At 36.1% G+C, this 27,137-nt stretch overlaps 1 protein-coding gene across 1 annotated transcript in view; it reads right to left on the bottom strand.

The window, feature by feature from the left end:
- Window positions 1-26,728, bottom strand: part of Rock2 (Rho associated coiled-coil containing protein kinase 2) — a 135,026-nt gene extending 108,298 nt beyond the window's left edge. Inside the window, exon 1 of the mRNA XM_005327366.5 lies at window positions 26,081-26,728. Coding sequence (XP_005327423.2) covers window positions 26,081-26,221 — 141 coding nt within the window. The 5' untranslated portion in view covers window positions 26,222-26,728. The remainder of the gene's footprint in view (window positions 1-26,080) is intronic.
- Window positions 26,729-27,137: the final 409 nt, after the last annotated feature.

Below are 27,137 nucleotides of genomic sequence, written 5' to 3'. Positions count from 1 at the left end.
TTCTATGCAATTATAGAACAGACAAAATAAATCTACAGTGACAGAAAAAAATCAATGGTTGCCATTGGGGTGGGGGGGACATGACAGAGTGCAAAAGGCCATGAGGGAACTTTCTAGGGTGATAAAAATATTCTTGTTTATTTTTATTGTTTTTTTCCCCAATTTTGCCTTGTTTCACTTTTACAAAATCAGGAAAAAAGTATTCTATACATTAATTTTGGTGGTGAGTACATAGATAATATTGTCATAATCCCATCAATCTGTACATTTAAAAATGTGATATTATTGCATGCAAATTATCACAATAAAATTTATTTTTTACAAAGTACGTGCATGTCATTAGGGAACTGCAATTAAAAAAAAAGTAAAATGCCACTATATACCTATCAGAATGGCTAAAATCCAAAAAACCAACAATACCACTTATAGACAAGGATATATGACAACAGGAATTCTCATCCATTACTGGTAGAAATTCCAAAGGTATGGACACTATTTCATAGTTTCTTACAAAGTTAAAGATAATCATATCATGTGATCTGACATTCATACTCCTAGGTATTTTCCAAATGAGCTGAAAACTTATGTCGCACAAAAACCTGTACACAGATGTCTGCAGCAGTTTTATGATGGCCAAAAACTGGAGGAAACGAAGGTATCCTTGAATAGTAATAAACTATTACTAAGAGTAATAGTAATAAACAGTAATAAACTGTTGTAAGTGAATATTATTCAGAAATTAAAAGAAATGAGATATCAAGCCACAAAAAACATGACGAAATCTTAAATGCATATCTATGTGAAATGAAAGCAGCCAGTCTGAAAAGACTCCACACTGTGTAATTCCATTAGTAAGACACTCTGGAAAATACAAAGCTATAGAGATATGGAGATCTGTGCTTGAGGGATGGTGGATAGGCAAAGAGAGGAAAGAGAACACAGATGATTTCTAGGACACAGAAACTCTTTAATTTAGTATGGTACTGTAATGATAGGTACATGATCCCTTAAGCATTTGACAAAACCAACAGAAATGTATAACTAACTCAAAAAGCAAACCTTAAAGCAACTATGGACTTCAGTTAACAATAAAGTATCATTGGTTCATCAACTGTAACAGTGGACCACACTAATGTAGAATGTTAGCCACAGTGGAAACACAGAAGGGAGAAGGAACTCTGTACAGTGTGTTCAATTTTCTGCAAACCTAAAACTGCTCTAAAAAAAACAGTCCATTGTTTCTTTTTTAACTAATAAGAAATATTCTGACCTGCAGGGAACAAATGCCAAATTTATTCTCCTCTGTAGCAGATGCTACCACAGCCTAAATATTTTTTGGTTTTATAGGAGAAAAAGGTCTCTCCTTGACATTTTATTTTCAGTTTTTTTAAAATTCTAAGCATTATTTGTATTTGTCATTTGCATGTTTAATGATCTAAATCTTTTAACAATTATTTTATAGATATTCAAAGTTTATGGTGAATCTGTGTAAGCTTTTTATATTAAAAACATTAGTTAAAAAAAACAAAAGCTCTTTTTAGTTTTAAAAATATTTTTTAAAAGCTGTCTTTTGGGACATATGGTTTTTCAGTTTGTTCTCTTTTACCTTTTTCTTTAGATTTCTCTTTCAGCAAATAAAAATTATCTTTTTCTTTACAATTGTTTTCATTTCAACTATATTTAGATTAGGTTAGAATTTGCAATTTCTTTTTTTATGGTTTTTCATTTTATCTTTATGTCTTGTAACTACTTGGAGTTTTAGTGCATGTTATGGTGTGAGAAAAAAAACTCACTTTCCCCCTCAAACACCAAAACAACTTTTTAAGGCAAGTGTTTTCAATACAAACATACAATTCTATTATTTTGTTATAAAAATATGTAATGCTAATCAAAGAAATATGGGAAATAGAAAATAGATTTTAGCATTTTCTAGAATCTACACAAATACATATTTTAACAGCATCCTTTGATAACCAGATATAAGTAATTATAACTCAAAACTCCTTTAGTAGGGCTAATGGCTAAACAATTTATCTAAGCAATGAAATACTGAAACTATTAAGATTTAAATGCATTAATAGACAAATATAAAAAGGGTAATACACTGTTGAGTAAAAAGCATTCTCTCTTTTTTTCTCATACACAGGTTGCACACCTTAAGCATGCAATTTGTCAATTATAACAGTAAAGCTGAACAAAAGGAAGCTCTTGAAAGAAAAGGAAAATAATATAGGTTAGAAGGTTTGATCTACATGCAGTAAACAAAAACATCAGATTAAATGAAGTTAAATAATTTTTATTGTTCTTAATACCTAATTGATCCAACTGGTAACCACCCACCCATATACACAATAACCTGGAAAAACTACTCAGTCAATAATTTGCAGCTCACAGAAACAATAATGTTCTTCAAAGTCTAACTAAAACACCACTACAAATGTTTTCTGATTTGAGGTTTACTTTATACCTATTTTGAATGATATATATGCTTTGTCTACATGTTACAGTGAAACTGATTCAGACTTTGCATGTACCATCTTTTCAATTACTATTATTCACTGAAACAGTACTATTAAATGCACTTAAAGTATACATGAATGGTTTCAGGCTTCATTTACCAGTGTATTTGTTGGGACCAACCCATTACAAATTCCAACATATAGTATGTTCTATTTACATAAGTAAAATAAGTTTTCATATCTATTGTATTTTATATACTTTCAAATCCAGTAAGTTTAGGAAAAACTGCAAACTATATACATATCATTAATTTTGTTTCTTATGGATCCCTGTAACAGAACATTGATGAAATCAACTTATAAAAACTACAAAGTCATATAATACTTAAATTTGGCCAGTATTCCAACACCCACAACTCAATGTTTTGTACTTGCTACTAAAGACATTCTTCAAATAGCTAAACCATATTGTGGCATGTGATAAAATCAGACAAATAAGATGCTTAATATGGATATCCTTGAAAAAGTACTCATCTATTTAAATGGCATATCCAAAAACAGTCTTCTATGAAAAGAGCTGAAAAAAAGGAAAAAAATGTACATTTTCAAATAAGACTGTACCTTAAAGGCAGGAAATGTGTCCAAAAAAACTGAATTTTTCTTTTCATACAATCTCATATACTCATCCACAAGAAAAAATTTATTAAAATGAACAATCCAATTATCTCAAGTAAATTCACTGAGTGTCTATCAAAACAGTGCTATAAATTGGTAATAAAAATATAACTAAAACACTTTCATTTATCCTGTCTCATAAAGTGATTAAGACAGGTAACAAAGGCATTGTCCTTGCATTTAAATGGTTTATAGTCTAGTAGAACATATAAAATAATTACAATAAAAAGTACAAATATTTTATTAAAAGTATTATTTTCAAGTAAGACATATCCTATAATCTAAATTACGAAAGAGCACCATTATACAGAACAATTTTCAAGAAAAAAAAATGGTTACACAAATTATTATAACCAATTAATTTAGTGTTTAAAGTTGAAAAAGTTAATATAGAGAAATTCTTAAGCTACAATGTTAAGGTAATAAAACTGAATATGAACACATTCCCAACAATTTAAATATTTTTAATTAAATTGAGGAAACTTGGGGGGACCCCCATATGAGTAATTATCACTGGGTGATCATAATAAGTTTTTATTTTTTCTCTTTACATTTTCTAATTTCCTCTGACCATCTACTACTCTTAAGGAATGCAATAAACCTCTTATGGTTTAGATACAAGGTATATCCCAAAAAGCTCATGTGTGAGACTATGCAGAAAGTATAGAGGTGAAATGACTGGGTTATCAGAGACTTTAACCTAATAAGGGCATTAAAAATATTACACTTGAATGGATTAATGGGATGATAACTGTATGCAGGTAGGATGTGGCTGAAGGCAATAGATCACTATGGGTGTGCCTCTAGGGGTCATACTTTGTCCCTGCTGTGTGAGTTCTCTCTTTCCTAATTGTCATGTCCTGAGCTACTTTCCTGTCATGTCCTATCTTAGTTTTGCCTCACCTTCAGCACAAAGTAATGAAGTCGGCCATCTATGGATTGAGACCTCTGAGGACCATGAACCCCAAATAAACTTTTCCTCCTCTAAAATTATTTTTGGAGGCGAGGGGAGGGGGGATAGTAGAAGATAGGAAAGGCAGCAGAATACAACAGACACTAGTATGGCAATATGTAAATCAATGGATGTGTAACCGATGTGATTCTGCAATCTGTATACGGGGTAAAAACAGGAGTTCATAACCCACTTGAATCAAAGTGTGAAATATGATATATCAAGAACTATGTAATGTTTTGAACAACCAACAATAAAAATTTTTTTTAAAAATTATTTTTGTCACGTCTTTTAGTCACATCAACAACAACAAAAAAAAAGACTAAAACACCTCTAAACAGATACCCATAATTTTTTTCTGTCAAGCTGGGTAGCGTAAAAGAACTCTACATATATAGTAAGAAAATTCATCAAAATGAAAACTTACAGTAAGGAAAGCAGGTTTGAAAAAGATGGAAGACCTCACTTTTTTTGAAACATCAATCAGAAATTAAAACAAGTAAGTACGTTTTATTTATTTATTTATTTATTTATTTTAAAGAGGAATGAAATTATGACTTATGCAGGCAAGTGGATGGAATTTGAGAGCGATTTTTTTTTTTTTAGAGACAGAGAGTTTTAATATTTATTTTTTTTTTTAGTTTTCGGTGGGCACAACATCTTTGTTTGTATGTGGTGCTGAGGATCGAACCCAGGCCCCATGCATGCCAGGCAAGCGCACTACCGCTTGAGCCACATCCCCAGCCCCGTAAGTACGTTTTAAATGACATATAATCTAAAAGTTTCACCAGGAGCCTTCTTCAGTTCACATGATAAATACTTCAGGTCCCCATAGGACACTGGAATTACTCCATATATCTGTGCTGTACAATATGGTAGCCAGTAGCCATACCTTGTTCTCAAGCACTTGAAATAAGGCTTGTGCAACTGAGGAACTGAAATTATGTTAACTAGTTTAATCAACTTAATCTCCAGTAGCTAATGATTACCATATTAAGAACAAAAGAATTTGGATATCCCAAGACAGTTCCCTTGAAAAGAATTACTCAGTACAACTACCCTCAATTACAATCAGTAGTACTAAAACTTGAGAAGTTGAAAAAGAGGTATGTTTGGAAAAAGCAAAAGAGGCAAATATCAGAGTTAGGTGAAAAAGGAGGCAACACATAGGTCTTAGAGCCCAAGAAAATTCAAATTATATACAACATTTATATTTATCAATCTCAAATACTTAATAATTTATATCCATTCTTTGTCAATTAGTAAAGAAGAAAAATGTCAAATTTATAAAATAATAAAGGTAACATTAAAAAATTCTATAGGATAGAGAACATGTAATAGCTGGGAAAGACAAATTCTTCCACAGTATCTAATTTCCTGTACTCCAAAAAAGGAAAGACTCAACAAACTAAAAGGTTACAAAAACAAAAACTTATTCTCAGTAGTTCTGGCATCTCTCTGTTATGATGAATTTCTCCTTCAGGTCTGCAGTCTTCAGCTCATATAAGAGACAACAGGTAAAACAGGTTCTTGGGTGTACCCAAGGCCTTAAAAATATTTTGCCATAACAGATAATAAAACTCAAATTTCTTTAAGAAATGGACATTTTAAGTAATTCTTGGCATGCTCTGGTTCCTTGGATGTGCTGTGTCTGTCCTGTGACTGATATCATGCTATTCTAGAACAATTAAAAACATTCTAAGAGAATGAAAACCAAAAAAATGTATTAAAGTTTCTCAAGCCTCTTTCCTCAGATCATTAAGTACAGCAACCCATATATAAAACCAAATCTTCTGCTGATGAGGGATACTAGCATAGTTAAAAAGGTGTAAGCAAAGGCTAGTTTGAGCCTAACCCTCATCTACAGTATGTACCTTAAGATTAAATTACTATTTGTCCAGTATTTATGGTGGGACTCAATTTTGCACATTTGGGAAAGCTCATTTTGTTTTAACCTCTCCCGGGAACAATGATGCACACTAATTAAAAGACATATAATTTATGTTGTTAATATATTAATTTAAAAAATGAATTTAACTATGTTTATACGTCATCCACAGAACAAGAGATTAGTTTACTAACCAGAAGGATCTCAAGAATAAAGGTTTAAAATAAAGGAGTTAGAAAAGCCTGATTTTAACAAAAAAAAAATTTTAAAGTATGTGATTTTTTAATCAAAAAGATTTAAAATGATATATGAGCTCTACCAACTTTCACCAAGTTACATACCTTCTCTAAACCTCAATAGCATCAGTAAAATATAATACAATTTTTTTTGCAGTATGGTTACTGAAAAGAAATAAAATGTGTGTAAAACACAGCATGTACACACACACACACACACACACTCTATAACAGGTAAATATTAATTTAAATATTAGGGGTTTTTTTAGAATTTTTTTTTTAATATTTATTTTTTAGTTTTCGGCGGACACAACATCTTTGTTTGTATGTGGTGCTGAGGATCGAACCCGGGCCGCACGCATGCCAGGCGAGCGCGCTACCGCTTGAGCCACATCCCCAGCCCTAAATATTAATTTTAAAAACTATTTTTTTAATGGTCATTCTCTACATATTTCTAAACACCTATTTTCTTGGCAAAATTAAAGAAAAGATGGTCATATTAAAGTATCTTATTAGTTCAGCTGCAAGAGACAGAAAAACACCAAACCAATCAGTGCCTTTATGTCCACTGTTAAAACAGTTAAGTGTTGTTGCAGCAGTCCCAATGATGACAAAGGTCCCAGGTTCCTCAGCTTTGTTACTGTCAACCTGAATGCACTGCTTCCACTGAATGATGTTGGGTAGCAAGTGCCAACATCTGTCAAACTAAAAGGAAATGGCAAGAAAAGGGCACATTCACTTCCTACAAATGAATGCAGTCTTTTTCAAAGCTACTTACCAAGCCCTGGTATTCACATTCTGGAAGCCACAGCTTACTCATGTGGCCAATCACAGACAGCAGTAAAAACTGTGACACAGACAGTATTTATTCTCCTCAGCCCAAACCAAACTAAAAGAGTTCTCCTAGCACAGAAATAGAAGATAATAGATAGCACAGAAGTAGAAGATAATAGATATTTAGGCAATTAGGAGACTCTGTCCTAGTGTATGTGTCTATTTTTTCCCATTTTTCCTTACTAGTACCAGGTTTCTCCAATAGCACCATCCCATGGTGTAGGTGTAATAACTGGATTGTATCTCATTTAAATAATTTAACATTTAAATGTAAGGAAGACTTCAACACTGGGTTCTTTGATGAGATAATAAGGACACGGATAGCAACATTTTCTGTCATGTGTCAGCAATGTGATAAATACTTTATGTAAATTATGGCACATATTAAAATTGTTTCATATAGGTCTTATTCTAGTCTGATAAAGGGTTTTTAGCCACCTAAACCATCCTAACCTAAAAAAAGGTAAGTAACCAGGGGGAAAAGAAAAAAAAAACAAGTAAAACAATGTTCTTCTCTCTCTCTCTCTCTCTCTCTCTCTCTCTCTCTCTGCAGAGGGGGACGGGGGATGAACCTAGGGACACTTAACCATTGAGCCACACCCCCAGCCCTTTTTTCTTTTGAGGCAGGGTCTAAGTTGCTTAGGATCTAAACTCCTGGTAAACTCCATATTTTATATATTTTACCACACTAAATGAGAGGCTCTGAAAATGTCATCTAGGGATACATAATACATAAAAAGGACTCAGATCAAAATTCTAGAGATTAAAAAAAAAATGCCATGTGTCAGAAAAAAAAAAAAAACAACACTGACAGGAGACTAGAAAGTGCAGAAGAAAAGACAAGGGAACCTAAGAAACAGCAAAAGAAATTATCGAAATGAAGCATGGGGGACAGGAGACAAAATAAAATGAACAGATTCTGTAATCTATTGGACTACCATGAAACAATCTAATATACATAAAACTGGAATCACTGGGAAGGAAAAAAGGAGAACAAAGAATTATTTTGAAGGACTCAAAATTCCCATATTTGACAAAAACTATACAATCAAGATGCTCAATGAATGCCCCAAATAAGAAATATGAAGAAAACAGTAGCAAGGCACATCATAATCACATTGATGCAAAACAATCAGAAAAAGAAACTCTTAGAAAAGTCAAAGAAAAAAGGACATCATTAAAAATAGAAGAATAACACAAACCAGAATACAATGAAGATCAGAACCACCATCCTCCAGTAATTCTCCAATATGTTCCACACAAAGAAGAAGTGGAGAGGCACCTGCCAGGAGTTCCCCAGACCTTTCAGCAAACATGGGCATGCTTTCCGCCAATCACACGCAAATCCACAAGAAAGCTGATATTAGAAACACTAAGAGAATGGGCACTGTTCAACAAGGAATAAATGTCCCATAAATATTACCATGGCAAAGCAGAAGAGTCTGCACTGTTACCTGCTTGGTATTGTGAGCTCTCAACAAGGGCAATACTCATATTGAGTATGTTAAATACTCTAAGAGCTGAGACAGCTTCCTAAAATGTACAAAACAAAATAATCAGAAAGAGGAAGAATTCAGGGTCTAGGGATATAGCTCAGTTGGTAGAGTGCTGGTCTCACAAGCACAAGGTCCTGGGTTCAATCCCCAGCACCAAAAATTTAAAAAAAAAAAGGAGGAATTTGAAGAGAAAGAGACATGGTTTCAATGAAATACCATCCTAGACCTACCTAGAGAAGCACATTCTGAGAACCAATGGAAAAAACCCTCAGCTACTAAAACCGATTTCCTACGAATTCATGGCAAGACAGGTGTCAAAAAATAAAAGACCTCTACACTGGAGGGGGTGCAACATTTTTAGAAAAGAAAAACAAAAACTGTCAACTAACTCACAATAATCACAGAAACTATGAGTTGAAAACTTTATTACAGATGGGAAAGTGACTAATTTTTATTGCTGGAAGGACAGATCACAATGAAAACTCTCAGAAGTTTCTATATGTGTATTCATTCTACTTTTTAAACAATTAATTCTTGATTTTATAGTTTTAAAATGACAGGCTTTAAAACTAGATAAGACAGGCAGATATAGAAACATAAATGGCTGGATAATTATGGACCAAATTGGTATGCCCTCCCACACACACATACCCTAATTCACAAGTTGAAATTCTAACCCCAGTACTGGCATTTGAAGACAAAGTCTTTAAAGAGATGACTAAATTAAAATGAAGTCAGCAGTCACTAATCCAAAATGATTTGCCACAGTCTGGCTGGGCACAAATCACGAGCCACTGAAGCAGGAACAAACTTTATTTCTGAACTCTACCAGCACACTCCACACACTCTGCCGACCACCACATGGCTCCTCCCGAAATCCCTCCTCCTGCACTTCCCCAACCAATGGGAACTCTGCGGGAATCCCCGGGAATCCCCAGGAGAACTCCAAAGTAGTAGGGGCCAAGGCAGATAGTAAGAACTCCGAAGTAGCAGGAAAACTCCCAAGTAGCGGTGGAGGCAGATACTAATGCCTCACTTGTCAACCAATACTGTTGGCAAAATGCCAGGGGCCATTCCTACTTGGCCGTGGCTCTCAGCAATGATTAGTGTCCTTATAAAAGGAGATCAGGGGCTGGGGATGTGGCTCAAGCGGTAGCGCGCTCGCCTGGCATGAATGCGGCCCGGGTTCGATCCTCAGCACCACATACCAACAAAGATGTTGTGTCCGCCGAAAACTAAAAAATAAATATTGGAAGTTCTCTCTCTCCCCTCTCTCACTCTCTCTTAAAAAAAAAAAAAAAAAAAAAAGGAGATCAGGAAAAACAGATATACCAGGAGGTAGGATGTATCAGGAATTCTTTTTTCTTTCTTTCTTTTTTTTTGGTACCAGGGATTTAACTGAGGGACACTCGACCACTAGGCCACATCCCCAGCCCAATTTTGTATTTTATTTAGAGACGTGGTCTCACTAAGTTGCTTTGAACCTTGCCATTGCTGAGACTGGCTTTGAACTCACAGTTCTCCTGCCTCAGCCTCCGGAGCTGCTGCAATTACAGGAATGCACCACCCCACCTGGCTATATCAGGAATTCTTAATCATCACCTCCAGTCTCTCCTTAATGTTGCTATCCAAAAATTGTCAAGCACAGAAGTTTCTATGACATTATTACCATTTTCATTTGTATCCCATCCAAACCTGTAAGAGAAGAGCTAAGATATTTCAATTTCAAAGCACCAGAGCTATCTTCTAAGCTGACAGCAACCAATTTGAAAAGAAAAGTAACAGCAGTCCTCCTTAAACTAATCCTCTGCAATAATATGAAAAAATATTGTTCATCACTAGCAATTAAAACAAAAGTGGGAGAGAGGGGCAGAGACAACAACAAAGGGAAACTAAGCAGATTCAGAAACTAGTCCAGGATTCAGATGCAACTTCATTACTGTAATTTAATTAAACTGCAGAATCCAACTCATACCCTTAAATGTTCCACTCAAACCCTTTAAAGACTTATAAATAAAAGCGATCATGTACTGCTCTTGAAGTTTGCAAAATGTACACAACTAACTATTCTACTGAAAAGCGTTCATGATTTTTTAGAAATATAGCCACCATATTTGAAATCATAAGCATTTCTAAGTATAGAATATATTTTAATGGACAGATTGTTGATTTAATAAACTTTTTTTTTGAAGAGCAGTTTGGGCTCAGCAAAATTGAGAGGATGGTCGTTTTCCTATATATCACTTGCTCCCCCATGAACATGGCCTCCCTTGTTATCTTACCAACATCTCCCACCAGAATGGTTCATTTGTCACAAACTGGTAAACCTACATTAACACATTATCACCCAAAGTCCATAGTTCACATTAGGATTCACACTTGGTGGAATACATTTTTCTAAGAATGTTGCACATGCTTCATTTGTACATTACACAAAGTATAAAGACATGTATCTACCATTACAGTGTCATACATGGTATGACAGTATCTTAATCTTCTGGGCTCTACCTACTCATTCCCCACCTCCAAAAACTAATCTTTTTTTTTTTAAGTATTATTTTAGTTGTTGATATACCTTTATTATTTATTTATTTATATGTTGTGCTGAAGATCGAATCCAGTGCCTCACACATGCTAGGCAAGCACTCTGCCACTGAGCTAGGACCCCAGCCCCAAACCATTAATCTTTCTAATGTCTCCATACTCCTGCCTTTTTCAAAATGTGATAATGTTGACATTATACTCTTAATATACAATCTAGCCATAAAGCACCTTGGTATTACACAAAGGAGCTGAAAACTTATGTCCATACAAAAACCTTCACAAAGATGTTTATACCACTTCATAAGAAGTGGAAGATAAATAGCATGACTGTCATTCCTCTAGTAGTTAAGTATAATCTCAAAAATCAGTAAATACAAATTTTAACTTTCAAACTTCTAAATACATTCATATCCATTAACAACCAAAAATCAAATGACCAAGCAGCAGAAAAGGTACACAAAACACTTTTAAGAAAGAAACATTTGGACTGCTGAACTGTCTGGTTTACTCTTATTTTTTATTTTACTGGAACTGGGGATTGAACTCAGAGGTGCTTTACCACTGAGGTACATCCCAGTCTTTTTTATTTTTTATCTTGAGATGGAATCTCACTAAGTTGCCCATGCTGGCCTCTAACTTGTGATCCTCCTGCCTCAGCCTTCAAGTCACTGGGATTCAAGGCATGCACCATCAAACCCAGCTTTCTCTCATTTTAAATGATGTAAAGAGAAATAATTGAAAGAATACATTTTTAAAAATCTAAACGGAATCATAAAGATGACTATTACTTAATGTAACCAATAACTTGAAAGCTGTTTTATAAATAAAGTTTCATAATGGTTTTAAAATAAAAGTTATAATTTTATTTTTGCTCATTTTTAAAGACACCTCGAAGTAATTTTTGAATTTTTCTATTATTTTTAAACACAGGCACAATAATAGCATAGATATACATCTTGCTTTTCAGGTGCTATGCCCTGAAGGACCATACATACATTCAATTCAATATTTCTAGTGAAATTCTCCCTCCTGAATTGACTCTTAATGACTTAAGACTGTCACTACTTTCCCCATCATCCTTCATTAATTGTGAAACACCAAAATTATGTATTTTGACCTGCACATCACTGGCATCAGAATCACCAGGGATATCTGTTAAAATGTAAACTCCTCACCCACCTCAGTTCACCTAAATCAAAGGATCTGATATCACTTCCACCAAGTATCATAAGGCAGGATTCTGGTTTACATTGGATGATTCTGACGTTCAGGTTTTGTCCAAGCCTCAGTGGGCCAAATAATTAAAGGAAAGAAAGTATAAAGAAGTATTCTCCTTTTCTCAGATACATTCTAGACCCAAGGCCACCTCTGGCCATATCTGAATTACAACAATGTAATCCTTAGTTCACCTGGAATGTTTAAAACTGGTACCAGAGCTGGGCACAAACCTGTAATTGCAGTAAACTTGGGAGACTGAGGCAGGAGGATCCCAAGTTTGAGGCCAGTCTCAGCAAATTAGTGAGACCTGAGCAACTTAGTGAGACCCTGTCTCAAAATAAAAAATAAGAGGCTGGGGTTTTGTCTCAGCAGTAGAGCGCTTGCCTAGCACATGCAAGGCCCTGGGTTCTATCCTCAGCACCACATATAAATAAAATAAAGGTAGTGTGTCCAACTACAACTAAAAAATAAATATTAATAAATAAATAAATAAATAAATAAAAGGGGCTGAGGATGTGGCTCAATGGTTAACTCTCCCTGGGTTAAATTCCCAGTACCAAAAAAAAAAAAAAACTGGTACTCAAGTCATACTACATTAGAAAATCTGGGGGTGGAAGCCAAGCTTAAATATTTCTAATGATCCATAGTGACTTCCATATACTGTAGTTGGAAATCATTGCCTTTAGTAGACAAAAGAAAATTTTAGCTTCAAATGATCTTTGTAGAAAGTCAGGTATTAAGCCATAGGTATTAAGTTTTGAAATTTCTAGATGAGCATATATTTCTATATTCTTATTCCTACAGGAAAATTTTGCAATGCACTTATTAAAGTTTTAAGATTACCTTTTTGTTAAAAAAAATGACAAAAAAATTGTTTCCCAATGAACATAATATAGGATCATACCGGGCTGGGGATGTGGCTCAAACGATAGTGCGCTCGCCTGGCATGCATGCGGCCTGGGTTCAATCCTCAGCACCACATACAAAGATGTTGTGTTCGCCAAAATCTAAAAAAGAATAAATACTAAAAAAATTCTCTCTCTCTCCCTCTCTCTCTCTCTCTCAAAAAAAAGAGAGAGAGAGAGAGAGAGAGAGAGAGAGAGAGAGAGAGAGAGAGAGAGGATCATACCATGTATCTTTAAGTTCAGATACATCATTCCATGTAAAGGCACATTCATTTCAGTGATTATAGATGAAGAAACATAAACACAAAGCTTATACAAAAATTCAAAGTTCATGTTTCAGATATTTAAAAGCAACTCCAAATACAGATAACTCCAAAGGATTTTTATTCTAAATTTAAAATAGTTGCAATGCTGGTATGAAAATTAACTTTATATTTCACATTATCTCTTCCCCTAACTCGTGACTATCTCATTTCTCTGAAAGAAAACTTCTGATAGTTTTTCCTCTCAAGTTTACTCCATAGATGCTGTTGTCCTGTTAGCAGCACTAGATAAAATTTAATTCACAAAGAAATATTTTTTAATCTTTATTCTTTCATGAAAGGCAGATCAATCAACTTAAAAAACATTTTAGTTTAGTTTAAGTTTTATTTTAGTTTGGTTTCAGCTGTTTGACTTCATTTTTTTTCACCATGTAACAGGATAAAACATGACCATACATATTTAAATGTGTAAGAGCCCAAAGTGCCACAAACTACAATAACAAAGTTATCTCAAAAACAGTGAAACATTTTTTCAAAATCATCCTAATACTTTCACATTTAATATTTTAAATATTTTTGCAGGGATTTCATATACCAAAATGCATTTTCGGAGAGGGTAAAAGGGGAGATCATGAACTGAAATTGATTACCGTGTATGTATGAGTACCTCAGGATGAATTCAACTACTATATACAACCATAAAGTTCTAATTAAAAACAAAATTAAAAGCATTTTCACTAAATCTTGCAAGAATCAAAAAGTTCCTGACAACTGTGCTAATGCACTTTCGTTTAAAAAAATAATACCTATCACTACAACCAAAAAATGGTTTAAACTCACCTTTATTACATCAAAGAAACATCTAAAATACTAAAAGAATTCTTTTCTAAAATTGTCCTCCACGTGTCAAAAAAGGGGAAAAGTCCACATGTAATTAGTTATCTTTAATAAAAACTAAAAGTAATTATAATCATATAAACAAAATCTAAAGAGAAAATTTTAATTTCAATAAGTATATTTGAGAATGACTTCTGAGGAATCATGGTAAAATACAGGTAAAATGGTACAGTCACCTCCTGATACAATGTGCTAAAGCAGCTAATTTTACATGTGAAAAGAACACTTTATCTTGATAAGAGCCCCAAATATGCATATCATAATCCTACAAATCAATATCCAATGCTACCTGTGTACAACCAAGGAAACATTTATATCTACAGACTAAATTCAGACGTTTATTTAAATAAAAACATATAAATATAAAGCTAAGTGCAATAGTGTTTAAAACACCAATAATTACCTACCTTTTATACGAACCACATACTAAGAACTGTTTTTTAATCTTTCATATAGAATAGAAAAGTGAAAAATAAAATCTGGGCCAATGAGAGAAATGTTTATAAATTTACTCCTAACATACTTAAAAACAAAAGATGAATACAAAGCAGAATTGGGAAAAAAAAAAAAACATAGAAAGGCCATGCTTAAGTGAAAAGTCCTTAATACCTACAGCTTAGAAATAAGCCAACTAGAAGACTCTATGGTTATTACCTGGGCCTACTAAGTTGAACAAGAGTCATTCATGACTCAGAAGCAAAAGGTACCATAATACGGTTTAACATAAAAATTCTTACTAAAAACAAAGTGTAGATACTAGTTAGTAGGATAATTCCACATACAGAGGGCTCTAATTAGTATTTATATTCTATTTTGAAACACTAGACATGGTCTGTAATCTATAAAATAAACTTTACCAGCTGATTACCATATCCTTTCACAAAAACATTTTAAACATATTGATTTAAACTAGACCACACTCATGACACATTAGTAAATATTAAAAGAACCATGCACAGCACAGTGTGGCATGTCTGTAGTCCTATCTACTCAGGAGACTAAGGCAGGAGGATGGATCACTGCAGCTCAAGGTCAGCCTAGGTACACAGTGAGACACTATCTCAAATAAACAACAAGTAAATAAATAAATTACAAGCAAATGAGACAGTTCTCAACATCATGTGTCATTAGTAAAATGAACCATGAAGGCTATCATCACAAAAAACAGACAATACCAAAAGTTCTGTGAGGATGCACAGCAACTGGAACCCTCACTTATGGCTCATGGGAAGGCAAAATGGTCCAGCCATTGTGGAGAATACAGTTAAGCATGAGTTTAACATGATCCTGCAATCTCACCCCTAGAATCTACCAACAGAAATGAAAAACATCCTCACATATGGTAAATTCATTAACAAAATATAACATATTCATATAACAGAACAGTAGTCAACCATAAAAAAGAACAAAACACTGACACATGCTACAACACAGATGAACCTTAAAAACATTAATCTAAAAAAAAGCTAGCCGAAAAAAGGCAGATGCAAATGGCCACATATTGTATGATTAAACTTATACAAAATCTACAGAAAAGAAAAATTTATAGACAGAAAGCAGATAAGTGGTTTGCTGAGGTTGAAAGTTGGGAATGACTACAAACGCACTTGAAGGGAATATTAGGGGGGTAATCAAAAAGGATTGTGATGATGGTTACAGAACTCTAAAAATATAATGAAAATCAATAAATTATACACTTAAAATGGATGAATTTATAGTACTTAAGGTATACCTCAAATAATAATTAAAAAGAACTAGCAAAGCTGGTAAACAATGATACCTGTTTTCAACACCTGCTTTCTCTCAGACACTTTTATTTCAGAGCTGATTCTAACAGCAAATAAGAAACAGAAACACACTTGCCAATTACACAACATCTGCAAGCTACATTTATTCACTCAACCCACGATTATCAAGGACTTACTACTGTTTGTCTAATTGAACACTTCCAGTAGATATAGAATATCGAAACTCTAAATTCCTTTCTATAATTTTCTAAATATAATGCAAAAAGAACATGAAAAACTACATCTACACTTATTAGAAAAAGTAACATATTACAAGTACTAAACAATCTAAAGCCAAATAACTATGTTAGTAACCAGAATGCCTGATAATATTTGAAAATTTTAAACAGTTGTTCAGCATGACTTATAATGACACCCTTGATTCCTGATCAAAATCTCTCACATCCTTCAACTTTGTTTTTAATTTTATTAGTAAACAAATGCTTTATTACTAATATAACAGAGCCAAGATGACATTTTAAAGGATTTCATCCTTAAACACACTATCAGCATCTCATCTGTCCTTACACATGAAATTGCTAATCCAACACAAGAATCAGCTAGGTTTATAAGGAGGAACTGGATTAACTAGAGAAAAGATGAACTGGGGGGGCGGGGGGGGGGCAGGAGACAACACAAGAGATGACGCACAAATGATAAAGACTGTACAACCCACACAAGGTGTCTTTACTTCACCTAAAACAGAAAATAAAATTAGCTTAAATCTTTTCCAAGACACACTGTTTTGACATGACCCAGAAAGTGTCCAAATTAGAAGTTGCTTTTCCTAAATAACCTCAACTAATTCTACTATCCAAACCCATCCTCTCTGCATATACTTAATCTTCCTTCCAAAAGACAGATAAGAACTAAGTGATAGGAACACAAATTGAAATGTTTACTTAGTATGTTAAGCATTCCTCAACAAAATATTCTAAGTAATTAAAGTACTACTTACCCTGCTGTGCTAGAGAAGGCTTTCCTATTCATTTTCATAACATAAAAAAAACAGCCCCAATAATGAAGCGGTAGAAATTAGTTCCAAATCTATAATCCTTTAAAAATAAAACTTCTATCATTTGCTTTAACTAAAGAAGTCTGAATCTCTTTTTGCGGGGAGAGGGGATTCTGGGGATTGAACTCAGGGGCATTCAACAACTGAGCCCCATCCCCAGCCCTATTTTGTATTTTATTTAGAGATAGGGTCTCACCGAGTTGCTTAGTGCCTCTATTTTGCTGAGGCTGGCTTTGAACTCTGGATTCTCTTGTCTCAGCCTCCGGAGCCACTGGGATTACAGGCATGTGCCATGGTGCCTGGCTTTCAGAATTTTAAATGTTTTTCAAAGAATAAAGAAAATTGGACATTGAATACAAAGTGATTATTCAACTATAGCAACAATTATAAAGCATTTTAGATATCTGAAAGAACAACCTCTTACCCAAAGGAAGCAGCAAGCTATAAAAACAATTCTTGGACTTAGGAACATTCCCTAAAAGATTATCAACAATGAACCAAAAAGGATTCCTAATATTTTTCCTTTGTCACTCATACACACAGAAATGCTAACCATTATGAATTAAATGCTTTCCAAGAAGATAAGGATTATTTAGAACAGCCAACTACAGAGTTTACAAGAATACCTACATAATTTAATCACACTTTTAAAAAGGGGGGCTGTAGATGAGAAGAAAGGAGAATGAATCAAATCAAGGATAAAATAAGAACAGGCAGTTTTAGCGAAGCCAAAAGGCCACCATGATTTATATCAATTTAAATGTTAAGTTTTGTATAATAAGCTAGCCCATCAATGGTAAATGTTCTGTTGTGTTACTTTTTAAAACTAGAAATTGCACTTCAATCATCCACATTCTCTTTATCAGTGACCCTTATCACTGACAGCCCGTGTATATTTTAAATATCAGCACAAAGTAGTTTTAAGTATACAGATGGTTCCCAATTTATTAAGGTTCAATATAAGTTTTTGACTTTCCAATGGCACAAAAACAATCAAACTCAGTAGAAATCATACTTCAAATTTTGAATTCTGTTCTTTTCCCAGGTTAATGATATGCAGTATGGATAGCACCGGACTGCAACTCTCTGTCCACCACCAAATCAAGCGCGTATACAACCACAACAACCACAGAGTGCTGCTGAGATATGTTCTATAGGTTAGGCGCATTAAATGAGTTTTCAACAGTCTTCTCAACTTATAATGGGTTTACTGGGGCAAAACCCCACTGAAAGGCAAGAAGCATCTTACACTGTTGTAAAATAGGATTTCCATGAAGCAACTCAAGAGGCTCAAATGGAGACCAAATTTATATCATTATGCTCTCTCTCACCCAGCCACCACTATCTGAATAGAAAATGTAATACAGAGATCTAAACAGAGGATTCCAATTAATATCTTGGGAATTCTGATATTCAGACCAATCTCCCGATACGATACTTGCTCCTCTAATTCATAATTTACATAAAAACTCCAAATGGAATCAAAACATTAATAAAAGTCAGCAAAGTACTAAAATTCAGTTATATATTATAATGTTGGTAATGAATTTCCTAACACTGAAGCCTAAGCCAGAAATTATCCTACCGTAATAAGTCATAAATGTGACCACAAAAAAATGACAAAGCTCATATACAGTGTAATTATTTTCATATTTATGTTTTAGGCCAAGTTATGTTTATGTACCAAATATATAGACCAAAATATTAATTTAAACAGTGGTTATCTCTAGATAAAATACTATACATAAGTGCCACTACCATTTATACTTTCTATACTCCCTAAATTGTCTACAATCAGAACATATTTTTATAATTTAAAAATGAAAGTTTTTTACTTCAAAATATAAAATCTATCTTCTCCTGTATCAGCCATGGTTAGCTGACCATTTCCGTCAGGTATGGATAAAACTTACAAAAAAAAAAAAAAAGGCTTTTGAATAGAGCTTTAGTTAAATAACATAACTATGAGAATTTGATGTAGCTACTAAGGAAACAAAAGTCCACCTATCTGTAAAATGATTTTTAACAAAGTTGCCAAAGCAATTCAAAGAGAAAAAAAAATTTTTTTTTGAAAAATTGGTGCTGGATAGTCTGAATAACTTTACAGTCATATGGGAAGATATATCTATATTAGACTTGGCCCCTAACTCACACTACACACCAATTCTAGCTTGAAATGGTACTCTAGACCTAAACCCAAAAGTTGAAACCAAAAAGCTGGAATATCTTCGTGATATAGGAACAGGCAACAGCTTGGACAGAAAAAACAATAAGTATTAAAATTTTTTATTAAGAATATACATGTGCTAGGCACAGCGGCACATTCCTATAATCCTAGCAGCTGGGGAGGCTAAGACAGAAGGATCACAAGTTCTGGGCAAGCCTCAGCAATTCAGCAATTTAATGACACCTCTCAAAAACAAGGCCGGAGATGCAGCTCAGTGGTAAAAGTACCCCTGAATTAAATCCACAGTGCCAAAGGAAAAAAAAAAAAAGGTCAGAGAAACCATTTGTAAAATATAAATTTGACAAAGATTTTTCTCTTTACATATAAAACTAATTATATATCCAAGACATTAAAGAACTTGTACAACTCATCAAACAACCCAATTTTTTTAAAGGACAAAACCATGAACAGATGATTGACAAAAGAAGATATATAAAAATGGCGAGTAAGTGCACAAAAAAGTACATCATTAGTCATCAGTGATATGCAAATTAAAATCACAATGCAATATTACTACCCACCACAGAATAGCAAAAATTTAAAAGACAAAGTGTAAGGGAGATATGGAACAACCAGAACATTGTGCACAGGAGTATAAAATGATATAACCACACCAAGAAAGATCCGGCAGCTTCCTAAAAAGTAAACATACATCTACCCTATGACATAGCAATTCCACTAGGAGAAATAAAAACTATCTTCACAAAGACTTAATACCAATTGTTTCTAGCAGCTTTATTAAGAGCCAGAGTATATAATACATTCTGAAAACAAAAACCTGAAATAGCCCCAGTGTTCATCAGTGGGGGATATAAACTGTGGTTTATATAACAGAATACAATTCAGCAATAAAAATGTATTATACTGATGCAATAATAAGTCTCAAACACTTTGCTGAGCTAAAAAATCCAGACACACTACATGATTTTATGAAGTTCTGAAAAAGGCAAAAGTAATCTTTAATGCATAAGTAACAAAAACAAAGAGTAATAGCCTCTAAGAGAATAGAATGTGAGATTAGTTGGAAAAAACTGAGGAAGATTTGGGGGTTAGTAATAGTGATTTTGATAAAAATTTGCACTGTACATATAACATTTGTCAAAATTCATCAATCCTACATTTAAGATTTATGCATTTCGGTGCATAAATTTAATCTTTTTAAAAACCTAAACAAAGACTGGGTGCAATGGGACATGCCTGTAATCCCAGCGCTGGGGATGCTGAGGCAGGAGGCTCCACTCAGCAAGACCCTGTCTCTAAACAAAATATTAAATAAGGCTGGGGTGGCTGGGATTGTGGCTCACTGTTAGAGTGCCTGCCTAGCAGGAGTAAGGCACTGGGTTCGATTCTCAGCACCACATATAAACAAACAAAATAAAGTCTGTTGACAAAAATAGGGCTGGGATGTGGCTCAGTTGTTGAGTGCCTCGATTTCAATCCCAGTACCCCTCCTAAAAACAAAACAAACAAACAAACAAAAAAAAAACTAAACAAATACTGAATTCTACTTAATTAAATGCTTGCTGAAATGTTTAAAATGTACAAATACCTCTAACTTCTTTAAAATGAATCAAAATAAAAATGGAGGATTAGAGAGATAAAAGATGGATTGATATAATAAAGAAAGTAGAGCAAAATAGTAATTTGGTGGTGAGTATAAAAACATTCCTTATAAATTCTTTCACCTCTACTATAATTTTTCTATAATAAAATGTTAGTAAAAATTTTAAACTATTAAATTGCATTATGTTACATTACTGAGAGCTATACAAGTTTAAGAAGCAAGTCACAAAAGAATAGATACAAATGTTAACATTTTAGAAAGTTAAGAAAAAAATAAGACAAAACAATATCCTCTAGGGATATGCACAAATGTAGTAATTTATGAAATAAAGAAACAATACAACTTTCAGGGTAGCAGATAGGAAAGGAGGCACAAACACTGAATTAAGCAGCAGCAGCACACAGATACTTTAATGAACTGATGATGTATTTACTAACTTGTGTAGTGATTTCATGAATTTTTCATGCTTCAAAGCTTATATTTGCGGGGCTGGGTGTGCAACTCAGAGGTAAAGCGCTTACCTTGAATGTTTGAGGCACTGGGTTCAATGTTCAGCACCACATAAAAAAATAAAGATACTGTGTATTCATCTACAACTCAATAAATATTAAAAAAACTTATATTTACAAGTTATATTGTTTTAATATCTTAGAATTCAAAATGGGAAAAAAGAACTATCTGGTCAAGACTAAGCAAAAACAAACAAAAAACTTATACTTTAAGATAATTATTCACTATTCTTTACAACTATTTACACAAACCTACATTTCCTTAGTCTACACTGACCTTACTTTGGGGCCAAGATGTTTCAAACTACAATTTTTTTGGACTTTTAGAATAATACAGAATATATACTGTATATTCCCTAAAGCCCTTTGGGAATATGGGGGAGCATCCTGAAATCAAACATATTAATATTTCTCCATTGAAAGCTATTATTAGCTTCTCAAGAGGGGTGAATACATTCAAGCATCAGATAAGCCAGATGTTACTACCAAATAATTATTAGCAAAATTTATTTTTATGTATCAGTCTTGTGGATAAGGGACTGTGGACCTGAAAAGAGGTTCAACTTCACCTAAATAGTAAATTGCATGCATCACTTGAACTAATTCATTTTCTTTAAAGATTTCCTAATCATCAAAATACAGTTTTACAAAAAACAAACTACTCTATATGCTGCAAATGTCCATCCCTTATTTCACAAAGAAAAACATGTATAAAAACATTTTTCAGAGGCTGGGAGAGCAGCCATAGAGCACTTGCCTTGCACATGTGAGGCACTGGGTTCAATTCTCAGCAACACATAAAAAATAATAAATAAATAAAATAAAGATACTGTGTCCAACTTTAAAAAAAAAACACAAAACATTTTTCATCCTCTTTTCTATTTCTTTGTTATTATATCTTCATAATATTCTCTCTACATTGTGGGAAAAACACATGATCTTATTTTAATTAGAAAAAAAACAGCATTAAGCTGAAAGAATCTAGCTACTATAATAAGAAATATTTTTATACAGTTTATAGGTATACTGATATCAATCTAATTGTTTTGTTTTCTAAGTCACTGAAAATTGCAAATAAACTTTTAACCACTTTTGCCGATACACAGTCTTAAGTAACAGTGTTCTACAGGTTGTTTTGACTATTTACTAACACCTTGAAAGAGTAAAATAAATCAAAATCCAAAAGTAAAGACTTTAGAAAGACATCTCTCCAGCATGACACAATTCTTTTTATCATCATAGGCAAGCAGTAGGAGAACCTGAGTCTGGACAAAACACAAGTATTAACCCAAAGGTTCAACTGAAAAATGTGTATCACTGAAGCCCTCCCCACCTGAAAGTAGTTCCCAAGCTATAACCACTAAAGAGACATACTTTCTTTGGATTAATTAAAGAACCCATGTAAAGCAACTAGATTTCTGCAAAGAAACAAGATAGCTTAGTCTCTACAAAGACAGTCTTGTAATTCAGCTCTTATCTATTCTTTCTCACAGTTTTATGATGGTAAATTCAAATGACGATATCCACTCAAAATTATGTAACAAGAAACAGTTGTAAATAAAATTATTTTTTCAAAGAAAACTTAAAATGGGCTCGGGATGTGGCTTAAGTGGTAGCGCACTTGCCTGGCATGCGTGGGGCACTGGGTTCAATCCTCAGCACCACATAAAAGAAAATAAAGATATTGTGTCCACCTAAAACTAAAAAATAAATATTAACAAAAAAAAGAAAACTTAAAGCTATTAACTAAAAATATGCTAAATGCACACAGAAGGAAACTGCATTCAATGAGCACTACTTACTATGTAACAAGCACTGAGCACAATAAGCATTTTACAGGTCATCTTGTAACTTTTCCCCCACCTGTGGTCTGTCTTCTAGGCCTAGACTACTGCAGGCAGGATGCATTTACTTCTGGCATACTCTGTCTGCTCACTTCTGTCATGTTCTGCAATAAACAATTTTCAATGGTACTTTCTGAACTCCTGAATGAGGTATTAAGTTCCATGCCTGGGTTTGTATTAGACTATTTTCCTTTAAGCTTTCTCTATTAAAGACGAAATATTTATTTTCCTAGAGCAAAACCAAAGAAATGTGATGGCAGTAAAATACTTATCAATTGTGAAATACAGTCTAGATGGAAAGTTTCAAATCTTTAAAGTGACAAGAGCCATTATTTCAGAACACAGAAGTTCTTATCATTTACAGAGTTTTGGTATGGAAAGATGAAAAGGTTGATCAACAGTGTAAATGGACTTAATGCCACTCAACTGAACACTTGAAGATGTTTAAAATGCTGGGCGTAGTGGTAGCACACAGGTATAACCTCAGAGGCTCAGAGGCTGAAGCAGGAGGACTGCAAGTCAAAGCCAGCCCCAGCAACTCAGCTAGACCCTCAGCAACTCAGTGAGACCCTGCCTCAAATAAGATATAAAAGAGATGGGAATGTGCCTCAATGGTTAAGTACTTCTTGATTCAGTCCCTGGTACCCCCCCCAAAAAAGATAAAATCATAAATTTTAAGTTATGTATGTGCTGTCACAATTAAAACATTGATTTATTCTAATATTTAATAGGATGAAATGTATAATTTAATTTTTTCCACATTTTTTACTGTTACAGTTAGTTGTACATAATGATGGGATTTGTTGTTACATATTCATACATGCACACAATATGACAATATAATTTGGCCCTAGCACTTACATAATTTGAAATTAATTTGCTATAACTTTGAGATTTTTTTTTTCCAATTTTGTCAATTGGCAACAGAAGCACGAGAAATCTTGGTCTAAAGAGTAAGGAACAATTTTTGGCTTGGTAATATTTATTGCTCTTCAGAATCCCATTCATATTCATACTCAGAAAGACTTAATCAACTAAAAGCAGCAGGAACAGTGCCATCAAGTCAGCAGCATCTGAAGTGCAGCCCATACCAGTAATGTGTCATCTTAGCAAATATGTCTTAGTGGTACTGAGCACTCAATAAACGAACAGACTAAATTTACTGAGAATGTCAAATGTTTCATTTTTAAAACAGCCTTCCTTTTAGTAATTTAGAAAATACTTTAATTAAAAAATGTATATTCATATCAAACATATAAACAACTTAGTTCCAACCTCTGAATAACACTAATAATTAACATCACTAAAGACTCACGAGATGAAAGTGTAAAAACCTTCTATCTGGGATTGAGTTTGAACCTGATGAATGCTTGAGGTTTACAGGTACTATTTTTAACTGAACTTTCTGGCCCTAGGTCAAAGTTTTGTTAGCAAAATACCAAAGGGAGAATGCTGGGAGAGAAGCCCAGAGACTGCCTTAGCTTAAGAAAGGCTAGGACCTCTAGGCAACCAATCCCACTACCAATTTAAGACTTCCAAAGACTGTCCAGAGTATCATGCTCCCCTGAGAACACAGGAACAACACACAAACTCAAAAAATCAGTTAAAAAAAGTCAAAAATATCTGATATAACATCACTACATTCTGACAAAATACAGTACATCACTACATTCTACATAGTGTACAGAAAGATACACACTCTCCAATCAGTTGCTGCATTTTGGACAAACTGAACGGAGTCACTTTGCAAATGAGTCCAGAAACCTCAAAGGACAACTGGGGGCCTCGGAAGAAAAGTCAAAAAATCAGTGGGAAGGGAGACATTATATACTCACTAGGTTTCTCCCAGCAGGCCCAGAACTGAACTTCTGCCTTCTGGCCCAAAATGTCAGATTGCCCATCCTAAGGCTAGTCTTCCAGAGCTAACTTAATAGTCAGAGTTTCTTTTTCGCTTTCTTCTCCCAGAGAAGTCCACACCATCTTATCCCATAAATACATCTCTACCGCACACTAATCCACTAACATAACAGAAATCAGAAATACACCAGCACTCTACCATGCATTTATTTCTAAAACGTGTTCCTTAATCAAGAGCCAGCTAGTAGCCTTTATAAAGATATAAATTTGGATTCAAAGGCCATCTTAGGAAAGATACAATAAAGGGGCAAGATTTATTCTATTCTACAATTCAGACTGATTTTTTTTGGGGGGGGGTCCTCTGAGGAAATTACATTTACATAAATTAAAATACACTAAATAGCTACTATGGAATGTTCAAAAACAACTGAAAACGGGAAAACTTCAGCTATGTGTTCCAAGATTTCCTAGTAAAAGAAGTGGGAGCAGTTCTTTGTCATGTACCCAGGTTGGTACTGCCAACAGAGAGCCAGCATCAGGTTTCCTTCTCCCTGGCTAAAACCCGAGGCCCCACGCAGCATGACACTTTCAAGTCGGCTAGTCTGGGTGCAAGGGACAGCCAACCCTCCACCTTTCCTCCCCAAACCCAGTGGGTGGGCGGGAAGGAGCGGAGAGGTGTTTCCTCTCTGCACTCCAAGAAAGGGGCAGCCGGGATGACACCCGCCCCAAGGCGGTGGAAGGAGGGACCCGAGGTGGGTCCCTACTCTAGGGGCTCAGTCTGGAGCGTCTGGTCTCGGATCCCGCAGCCGGAAGCTGGGCGGGTGGGGCGAGACCTTGGCGCTCCCCACCGACGGGTGGACACAGGGGTCTGACTCCGGGGCTGGAGCGGGCAGGGCTCCCGGCCACCTACCAGCAAGCTCTCCACGTTGATAGGGGAGCGAGGGTCTCGGATCAGCGCCTCCAGCTTCCTCTGGCGGCCCGCGCTGGCCCCGTCCCCCGGCACGGCCTCGGGGGCGCCGGGCATTTTCCCCGTCGGCGGGGGCCGGCTCATGCCGCCGCCGCCCGGCCCGCAGTCCGGCTCCTCGCGCTCCGGTCCCGCCGCCTCCGGGCCTAGCGCCGCCCCCGAACCGCCGGCCCCGGGCGGGGCTCCGCCGGGCCCACCGCCCGCCTCCGGCTCCGGTGCTCCGCACCCGGCCTGGGCCCGGGCACTGCTCTCGGGGTCCGCTCAGCCCGGCCCGGCACGGCCGGGCGCGGCGAGGAGCAGACGGCGTCCCCGCCCCTCAGGCAGCCTCGCGCCGCCGGGTCCACTGGTCCGCGGCGAGCTCCCGCAGGACTCCGCGGGCGGAGCGGGGAAGTGGCGCCGCAGCCGCCGCCTGGACCGCCCCGCCCTCGGGGCCCGGGAGGCAGAAGCCCAGGCGCGGTCAGCTACGGCCGCCGACGGCCCGCGCCCATGTCGCCGCAGCCTCTCCCTCCCACGAGCCCGCTCTGCTCTCACGCACTCCCGCGCCCCGGCCCGTCCCGGCCGCGCGCAGCCGCTACCCACAAGCCCCTCCGCCCGCGGCTGCCGGCGCGCGTGCCCGCGGGCCTGCAAGCCCCGCCCCCGCGCGCGTCCGCGGCCCGCCCACACCGCCGCGCGCGCTCCCGCCGGCCGGCCGGCCCGTGCTCGCCGCCCGCTCTGCCTTTTCTTCCCTCCTGCCTGCGCGAGCACTTCGCTTCTCTTTTGCGCCTCCCTCCTCCGCCTTTTTGGGGGTTCTCAATGGCCGGCGCGCGGTCACCGCCGAGCCGGGGGTGGGACTGCTGTCTGGGGCTCCCCTCCAGGCGGGCCGACCCTGAGCCCTCCGTGGCGGAGCCCCCGCCCCACCGCCCTGTCCCTGTCCCTGCGCCACCGGGAGGGGCCCATCGCGGGTCCCCGGGCCCCGCTGACTCAGCGCGCAGCTATGCGGGCCCTGCATCGCCCGCGCCAAAAT

This window comes from Ictidomys tridecemlineatus, chromosome 12, assembly GCF_052094955.1.
Source record: "Ictidomys tridecemlineatus isolate mIctTri1 chromosome 12, mIctTri1.hap1, whole genome shotgun sequence".
NCBI classification, from domain to species: domain Eukaryota; kingdom Metazoa; phylum Chordata; class Mammalia; order Rodentia; family Sciuridae; genus Ictidomys; species Ictidomys tridecemlineatus.
This window is presented reverse-complemented; position numbering and strand designations above follow the sequence as displayed.